Genomic DNA, 9,766 nt, shown 5'->3' with positions numbered 1-9,766 from the left:
GAGCAGCCAAACTTTATGTTCCATGAACGCAGGCTCTGATATTACCCCACCTTGCTGCTCACTGGCCATGTCCTGGAACATCTGCTCCTGAGCCTTTGAGTAAGCTCATGACCCATAAATCAGGATGCCTCTCCTAGGCAGCTGGTTGACCAGATGCCCAAGGCCTTGCCCTCACCTGTCTGTAGGCTTATGCAGTTGTGCCTTCCCTCCAGGCCCGGCCACCACATTCTTCAAACTAAGCAATAGGTATCAGACTCACAAACGTGCTTTACACTGGGATCAGTCACACTTCAAGACTCTTGGTTGTGAATCAAGAAAGAGAGATGTGACCAGAACTTGAGCAGAGATGGATAAAGCCTGGAAAAGTTATTTGTCTGAAGGGGACAGAGAGAAGGAACCTTTAAGAAGAGAAGCTGCCCACGAATTGAAATGCTTTGAATGTTAGGGAGAAGGCTTTGCAGAGGACAGGGGCAGAGGAGATTCGAGGCAGAAAAGAGGAACACTGTTCAGGAGAAAGGACACTGAAAGGAAAAGACCTTGTGCGCGGACAAGAGGAGGTTTGTGTGGTATTAGCAGCAGCAGCCATAGCCTTTTCAGTTCCCAGACCCTCCCAGCGGCTTCAGGACTTCCCCAGGGCTCAGTCACCCTCACCCCACTCCTTCCAGTGTCCACACAGGGAATTCCTCTTGAGGAAAGAGAACAGACCTTAACACCTCTGCCTTGTGCATGTGAGACCTCCAGAATGTCTAGTTCACGTGCCTCCAGCTGCAGGAAGACCTGTTGTCTGACTCCCTGTCTCCTCCCATCTTGGCTTTTGGTCCTGGCTGACATTCGTCAGCTGGGAAGCAGAGCCTGGACCACTGTAGCAGATCTGGGGGTTGTCAAGAGAGTCCCCTGAGAGGCTGAGTCCCTTTAAATCAGATGTGCGGTCCCAGGCTGGGGCTGGAAAGACAGACAATGGACCCAGACAATTCAGAGGTAGCTAAAAGGTTGGGTACTGCAGAGAGAAATGACAGACCTCACCCCTTGCCCCTGCTGGTGTGACTCCCCTTCTCAAATCAAGACATGAGGAGCACAGGGAACTGGACTGAAGTAGAGATGAAGGCCAGCTGTGGCCAGAAAATGGGAGGAAATGAAATGGAAAGGAAACTCCATTTGTAAAGTGCCTACCATGTGGCTGGAGTTGGCCCACTTATTTCACTGAAGTCTCACCAACAATCGAAATGCCTAGAAAATGTTGGCATTAAGCACCAAGAACTATGGCCCTGGCCTGTGTGGCTCAGTTGGTTAGAGCGTCATCCTGTGCACCGAAGGGTCGCGGGTTTGATTCCAGTCACAGCACAGGCTCAGGTTGTGGGTTCAATCCCCGGCCTGGGCTGGTGCAATCTGGACTGTTGTGGAGGCAGCCGATTGATGTTTCTCTTTCTCTTTCTTGCTCTCCCTCTCCATCTCCCTTCCTCTACCTCTAAGAATTAATAAAAAGCATATCCCCAGATGAGGATTTAAAACAAATCAACAACTATGTTTTTAACACGTCCAACTTGCTTTTGCAGGATGCACGCACACTGCTGCCTCCATTCAAATCCCATTCCCATCCTGACAACCTGTTTTTCGTGGACATTTTAGGCTGCCTTGCACCTCACATTCTTCTTTTGTTTGAGAAATTCCCAATAGTATTATTATATTCATTTCACCTTATTGAGTTATGATTGACATGTCCTACCTTATTATTTCTGATGGGAGGCAGAACTCATCCTACCTGCAGACACTGCAAACACCAGGGGCTCACTTTCCTGGTGTCCTTACCAGCTAGGATGAGAGCACATGACCAAGGTTCAGTTGGTCAGGAATACGGGCCCTGGACTTGGATTTAGAGCTAATGGTGAATGAAGCAGAGAAGGGGTTCTGAGCAGCCGCAATTTTTAGGCCCTGTGAACGCAGAGGGCCAGCAGCGACACCTAATGGTGACAGCCGTGGTGTTGGCCACCCACTTAGCCCTGGGGCAGTCTGCGTTCCTGCCAAACCTAGTTCCGCAGCCTTCTTGATAATTCTGAGAGGTACCCAGTAAATCCTGTAATCAATCAGTTCTCTCCCTAAACAATTCTTTGGAATGAGTGCCTATGGCTGACAGCTAAGAACTTTGACACAGATATTGGCCAAAATTCCAGAACCAGAAAATGCCAGATAAGACACATTTGGATATTTAGACACACAGACCAGGTTCAAATACTTTAGTGGGGTGCTCCCCGCACTGTCCTGGAGAAGGTTGTCTTGAAAGATCCAAGAGCTCAAGACTCCAGATCTTCATCACTTCAGGGGACCAGGGCGGTGGAGGGTGGGGGTGACAGAGGGAAGGGATGGGGAATGAATTGGAAGAGTCACTGGAAGACTTGGTAGTGGGGGTAAGAGAGAAGTAATGTGGGGTAGAACTCCCACCCCATCCCAGGGCTTGGCTCCAATCTAGCTCCAGCCTCGCCTGTCTCATCTGTGCCAACTTCAACCTGACCGTGGCCTCTTCCAGCCCCAAACCCAGCAGACTACTTACTCAGTCTCAGTTCCAACACAAGGTTGAGGAGACCCAGCTTGGCTCTCCATGTATGTGTGGTCATCCAAGCAGACTGTCCCCTCTACACAGAGATCCCCACTGTCCTGAGTGGATGGCTGGCTTTACCTTCTCGCTTTATTACCCGCCCCCACTTCAGAGCATCTCAGCAGATGTGCTCCCCTGACCCCAAAACACAAACCCTGAGCTGATGATCTCATCCTCTTCCCAGGTCATGGTTTTCTTCCGCTTTTCCAGACCCTGGGTCTGGACTTGGACATCTATGCTAACTTCCCATGGCATGGTCTCGGGGTGAGCTGGGGAAGGACAGGTCTCTGGTGGGTGAGGGGTGAGAGGCAGCTCTATTAGGCACGTAGAAGCCCAAGACCAGCTGGGCCAAACACCAGAAAGTCTCATATTTTTGTGTACCTCAAATAGAGCTGTGTTTCCTGTGGGTAGTACCATCCATCTTTGCCTGTCCCCTTCCCTCCCATCTGCAGAGGAGCCCCCAGTGGGTGTACCCAAGGAATGGCTAGGCTTCGTTCAGGGCTTCCCCAAGGTTGCAGATCCCTGAGGCCCCCAAACCTCCCACAGGTGCTCCCATGAGAAAACCCCAGAGCAGTTTGGGTTCACAAACACAGACACATCCCTGACCCTGTGGTCCCCAAAGCAAATGATGTACAGACCTTGACCCTCTCTTTTTGATCCCCCTAAAGACCCGACCTGGCTCAGTATCTGCGTCTGCGGCTTTCTCCGAGTGGGAAAGCATTCGCAGTTTGGCCCATCAGCAATCCCTTCCTGTAGAATAAAGTGGGATGCAAAATTCCACACACATTTTCAATGTCAAACAAGATGTTTCAGAGAAATTTCCTACACATAAAAGGTCTATAAACCCACACTCTCCTGACTTTGAAATGAGTCCTCTTTCCTCTGTGTTCAGCTTCGAATATCAGTGAATATTAGTCAATGCTACGTCAGTGGACATTTTTGAGAAGCATCCGTCTCTGGGAACACATCTACATTTCTGAGCCTGGCCTGCAAGACCTTTCGTGATGGGACCCTCTGCCCCAGCAGCTTCCTTCTACATTGTCCTCCTACACGCTCTCTGTCCTCCGCACGGCAGCTATTTACAGAGCACCAGACAATAAACAATGTGCCAAGCTGGCTCAGGCCTTTGTGATTTTTCCACAGGCTGCTCCCTTTGCCTGGAATGGCCCCTGCCCACACATCCATCTGGCAAACTCCTCCTCATCCTTCAAGACCCAGCTCCAATGGCTCCTCTTCTGTGGAGCCACCCCAGCAGGATGAGTCAGCTCCTACCGTGCAGCACTCTATGATGTCAGTGTCTCTCTCCTAGTGTTGAGATTTCTTTATTTCACTTTTTTTCTCTAATTTGATTGTGAGAGCTTGGAGGGGAGAGGCTGTATCATTCATATTTGCATCCCTAGCATAGCATCTGGCCTGGTAGGTATCTATTAATATTTTGTATGAACAAATGAACAAAACTTACTTAGACTCCTTTCTTCTCTTTTATTTTTAGAATCAAGCAAGGGAGACCAGCATTTTCTTATAAACTTTTGGAAATGCTAAGAAAACCACTCGCTATTTATATTAGTTCACACAAACACTCCATCCATGCTTTTGTTCCGGCCCTCCGGTCCAGTTTAAGAACCCATTGTGGCCCTGAGTCAAAAAGTTTGCCCACCCCTGGTCCAGACCAATGAGTTTCTTTGACGTTGAAGCATGAAGATATAGCCAGGAGGCAAAATCACGGTGGTGCTTGAAGGCTCTAGTCAGGTTCTTCCAAGTCACAACAGCAGCAATAGGGCAGACACTTGTCACGTTCCAGGCACCATTTTAGGTTCTTTTTTAATACATGTATACACGGTGACTCATTTAATCCTCATAAAAACCCCATCATGTAGCTACTCTTATTATTCCCATTTTAGAGATGAGAAAACTGAGGCACAGAGAGATTGAGTAACTTGCTCACAATCATACAGCTAATAAGTGGCTGAGATGGGATTCAAACTAAGGAAGTGTTGCTTGGGAATCTATTCTCCTACCCTCAACGTTACGTTAGCTCAATGAGCAAAAGATGTATAGTGAGGGTAATTTTGGCTAAGAATGTAGGGGACATGCCCTGACTGGTTTGGCTCAGTGGGTAGAGCGTCGGCCTTCGGATTGAAAGGTCTCAGGTTCGATTCCAGTCAAGGGCATGTACCTTGGTTGCGGGCACATCCCCAGTAAGGGGTGTGCAGGAGGCAGCTGATCGATGTTTCTCTCTCATCGATGTTTCTGACTCTCTATCCCTCTCCCTTCCTCTCTGTAAAAAATCAATAAAATATATATTTTTTAAAAAAAGAATGTAGGGGACATGAGGTAGAAGAGGAATGTGCCTGTTTACAACCAATCACCCCAGTGCCAGGCTCTGGAATGTCCTCTGGGTTGGTAAGTATCTTTTGAAGGTGCTCCGCATAACTCTGTAGAACTCCCAGACCCAGAGGGCCCAGTCTCCTCTTTGACTGCCTTGCGTTTTCACTTCACCATGGAGAGGGAGAGGTTTGTTTCCGGGGACTGCATTCAGCTTGGAACAGGATCCTCACCGCCCATCTCAGGCAGTGGGCTCCCTGCCCTCCCGGTGGCTGAGGATCTGCTGGCTCCACCTCCCAGGTGCCTTTCACAACAGCAACCCAGGCCAGGAAAACCAGTGAGGCCACTTTTCTAGGATGTATTTGGCAGACCTTAAACTTTCAAGGACTCCTGTGCCCCACCCAGGACAAACAGAGGGCATGACATATGCAAAAATGCAGGAGGGAGAATATATTGACAGGCATGTCCATGGAGAGGGCGAGCACTGTGGCCGAGGGAAGGGTGTGGGAGGAAGGGGAGGGTAATGGAATGGAAAAGTATTCTGGGTCTACTTTTGGTTATGAAAGGCCTTACACCCAAAGAAGAGAAATTTGATTCTTTTCCTCCTGTAGGCAGTGGAGAGCCATCAAAGGTCATGCCGTATTTGTTAGGTTTACAGTTTCACTACTTAAGAAGGTGTTTGTTTTTTTCTTTAACTGCAGATGCTTTTCAGCAGTTAGGAAACACTGCCATCATGTGGCTTTTGGGAGATACATGCTCCAAACAGTAATTTACCTAATTTTCTGATATTGTTTAAGAATGAAACCAAAGAACACATCTCCTGATTTAAATAGCTGAAGTATAGCAATGGTGACCTTAATTCTAATGTACAAAGGATGCTTTTACTAAAAAGTTTTTGCACAGCAAAGGAAATCATCAACAAAATGAAAAGACACTTGCTGAATGGAGAACATAGCCCCAATGATACATCTGATAAGGGGTTAATGTCCAAAAGTTGTAAAGAACTCATACAGCTCAGCACCAAGAAAACAAACGATCCAATTAAAAAATGAGCAAAGGACCTAAATGGACGCTTCTCCAAAGAAGACATACAGGTGGCCAATAGACATATGAAAAGATGCTCAATGTCAATAATCATCAGAGAAATGCAAATTAAAACCACAATGAGATATCACCTCACACCTATCAGAATGGCTACCATCAATAAATCAACAAATAACAAGTGTTGGCGAGGATGTGGAGAAAAGGGGACCCTCATGCACTGTTGGTAGGAATGCAGACTGGTGCAGCCGCTGTGGGAAACAGTATGAAGGTTTCTCAAAGAATTAAAAACGGAACTGCCTTTTGACCTGGTGATCCCACTTCTAGGAATGTATCCTAAGAAACCTGAGACACTAATTTGAAGAAATATATGCACCCTCTATGGTCCTTGCAGCATTATTTACAACAGCCAAGATCTGGAAACAGCCCATATGCCCATTAGTAGATGAGTGGATTAAAAAAGCTGGGGTACATTTACACAATGAAATACTACTTAGCCGTAAAACAGAAGGAAATCTTACTTTTCGAGCAGCAGCATGGGTGGACCTAAAGATTATTATGCTGAGTGAAATAAGCCAGTCAGAGAAACACAAATACCACATGATCTCACTTATATGTGGAACCTAATGAACAAAATAAAAACAGAGGCATGGATACAGGGAACAGACCGACAGCTGATGAAAGGTGAAGGGATTAAGCAAAACATACACACACACACACACACACACACACACACACACACACATCTCACACATCTCACACATCTCACACATCAACACAAAGACAGTGTTGTGATAGCCAGAGGGATAGGGGGGTGGGTTAGGTGGAGGTGGGCAATGGGGGTATAAATGGTGATGGAAAGAGACTTCGCTTTAGGTAATGGACACCCAATGTTGAGTTGTACACTTGAAACCTGTATGGTTTTGTGAACCAATGTCACCCCAATAATTTTTTTTTAAAGGCTGTGGTACATATATTACGAGGCCAATATAAAGAATATAAACTAGTGGTTCTCAACCTGTGGGTCGCAACCCCTTTGGCGGTCAAACAACCCTTTCACAGGGGTCCCCTAAGACCATCCTGCATATCAGATATTTACATTACGATTCATAACAGTAGCAACATTGCAGTTATGAAGTAGCAACGAAAGTAAATTTATGGTTGGGTCCCAATATGAGGAACTGTATTTAAAGGGCCAGAAGGTTGAGAACCACTGAAACAAACAAAACAGAAACTTACTCATAGGTACAGAGAACAAACTGATGGGTTCCAGAGAGGAGGGAGTGTTGGGGGACGGGGTGGAAAAGGTGAAGGTGTAGTTACAGAATACTCGTGGGGATGTAAAGTACAGCATAGGGAATATAGTCAATAATACTGTACTACGCATGGTGCCAAGTGGGTACTGGAAATATCAGGAGAACACATCATAAAGTATACAATTTTTGCCCTGGCCGGGTAGCTCAGTTGGTTAGAGTGTCGTCCCAATATGCCAAGGTTGCGGGTTCGATCCCTAATTAGGGCACATACAAGAAGCAACCAATGAATGCGTAAATAAGTGGAACAATAAATCTCTCTCTCCCTCTCTCTCTCAAATCAAATTTTTAAAAAGTGTATGGTTACCTAACCACTATACTGTATACATGAAACTAATACAAAATAATGTTAAATGTAAAAAATATATGCACTTTTGATTAAATGAAAAAACCCTACACATTGCTTAGAATTGCCCAAATTACACTAATGGTAATCTAATTAAAAATAAATAAAAAAAATTAAAGGTTACAATTAATAAAGGTTTTAATAAATCAGTACCTGAGCCCTGGCGAGGTAGCTCAGTGGGTTAAAGCATTGTCCTGATACACCAAGGTTGTAGGTTTGATCCCCGGACAGGCCACATACAAGAATCAACCAATAAATGCATAAATAAGTGAAACAACAAGTTTCTCTCTCTCTCTCTCTCAACTCAGTAAATAAATTTAAAAATTTTTAATTAAAAAAAATCAATACCAGGGTTCAATTCTCAGATTTCTTTGTTTTTAAAAGTCTAATCTCTAAATCTTTAGTGATTCTGATGGCAAAGATCCTTTCTATCCTTCCAGTGCCCCCTATCTTAGAATCATAAATTCTCTGGCCCTGAAAAGGCTGCCTTTCCAGGCCAGTTTGGCATCAAATTGTCTCCAGGCCATTTCCCTCCACTATGGCAGATCCTGTTTCAGTCCGAGGTCTATTCTTCTGGTTAATCCTCACCTGAGGATGTTTTTCCCCATTGAGTTTTAGACAGATTGGAAGAGGGGAGAGACGCAGAAAGAGAAACATCGATGTGAGAGACACATTGATTGGTTGCCTGACCGATCTGGGCTGGGGATTGAGCCTGCAAACGAGGTACATGCCTTTGAATGGAATCGAACCTGGGACCCTTCCGTCCGGGGCCGACACTCCAACCCCTGAACCAAACCAGCTAGGGCTATTCTCCTTGTATGGTCCCACGTTGGACAATCCCAAAATGTAAATACATATTTCCACCATCTGTTAGCTGTGTGGTTTGGGCAAGTCACCTAATCGCTGGAAGGTCCAATTACTCCATCTGTAGAATGAAGATGACACCATCTTCACAGGGTTATTGTGAGGATGAGAAGATGACATGTGGGAAGAGTGCCTGGCACATCACAGCTCCTCGGAATAAGGGAGTCCCTCTTCCTCCCCTAAGGCCTGAGGGCATATTACTGTTGGGCACACAGCCAGCGCTCAGTGGAGGTCTGCGATCTGACATCCAAGATGCACTGGTCTTGCAGCAACGTTTTCTACTCATCCCCCAGCCGGGGGAGGCACTGCCCTTTTTCCAGGGAATCCCTACCTCCCTTGCCCTTGGGGGGGTGGCAGTAGAAAAAAAAGTATGTTTTCCCCTCGGTATCATAAAAGGTTAAAGTTTTTCTTTTTTAAAAAAAAAAAATTTAGAAAATTGACCCCTGCTAGGGGGGGGGGGGGGGGGGGGAGAGAGAGAGAGAGAGAGAGAGGGAGAGAGAGAGAGAGAGAGAAACTTAATCCCCGTGGGCCTCCGTTTCGGGCTTCCCCCGGGGTTCGCTGATTGGCTGTTTTTACTGCCCCCCCCCCCCCCCGCCTCCCCAACACAGCATCCCAGGTGGCTCAGGCCCCGGGGTGATCTCTGTTTACCGAGAGCCTGTCCAAGTGGGGCTCCATCTCCGCACTCGCTCCCCTCGGCACCTCGGTCCCCCCCCCTCCCCCGCCCGCCTCAGAAGCGGGAAGAAGCCAGACCGAGCCATTCTTCGCCCTTTCCCCCATCACCCGGAGGGGTCGGGTAAGGAGTAGGGGGTGTCGGGGAAGGGGTTGTTCCAGGGATATCCCCTGTCCCCCGATCGGGTGTCTCGCGGGTAACTCGCCGACCCAGGAGTTGCATCCCTAGGCCCAACCCCCGCCCCCTCTGCCCCTCCCTGTCGTGCTCCGGGTGACATCCCCCTCCCACCCCCCAACCCTCACCCCGGGAAAACAGCCAGGAGCTGGACCTCAGGTCCCTAGAGGAAGCACAGGCATGGAGACTTCACTCCACGTGTTGCTTTCTCCCCCAGACGGCGATGACCCCCAAGCCTGCCGGGACCCTGGACGGAAGCCCGGACGGGGGCTGGGGCTGGGTGGTGGCGGCCGCGGCCTTCCTGAAGAGGCGGGCTCTCCTACGGGGCTGCTGCGCTCCCTGGGCCTGGCCCTCCCCGACATCGCTGAGCACTTCGGCCGGACCTCTCAGGACACGGCGTGGGTCAGCGCCCTGGCCCTGGCCGTGCAGCAGGCAGCCAGTGA

The 9,766-nt window shown here is 47.9% G+C and overlaps 1 protein-coding gene across 1 annotated transcript in view; it reads left to right on the top strand.

Moving 5' to 3' along the window:
* Nucleotides 1–2,357: 2,357 nt before the first annotated feature.
* The window catches only part of SLC16A11 (solute carrier family 16 member 11), a 9,060-nt gene continuing 1,651 nt past the window's right edge, over nucleotides 2,358–9,766 (top strand). Inside the window, 3 exon segments of the mRNA XM_023746190.1 lie at nucleotides 2,358–2,402; nucleotides 9,541–9,633; nucleotides 9,636–9,762. Coding sequence (XP_023601958.1) covers nucleotides 2,358–2,402; nucleotides 9,541–9,633; nucleotides 9,636–9,762 — 265 coding nt within the window.

Source organism: Myotis lucifugus, unplaced genomic scaffold, assembly GCF_000147115.1.
Source record: "Myotis lucifugus unplaced genomic scaffold, Myoluc2.0 scaffold_634, whole genome shotgun sequence".
In the NCBI taxonomy this organism is placed as follows: Eukaryota; Metazoa; Chordata; class Mammalia; order Chiroptera; family Vespertilionidae; genus Myotis; species Myotis lucifugus.
Note: the sequence above shows the minus strand (reverse complement) of the source record. Positions and strands in the feature narration are given on the sequence as shown.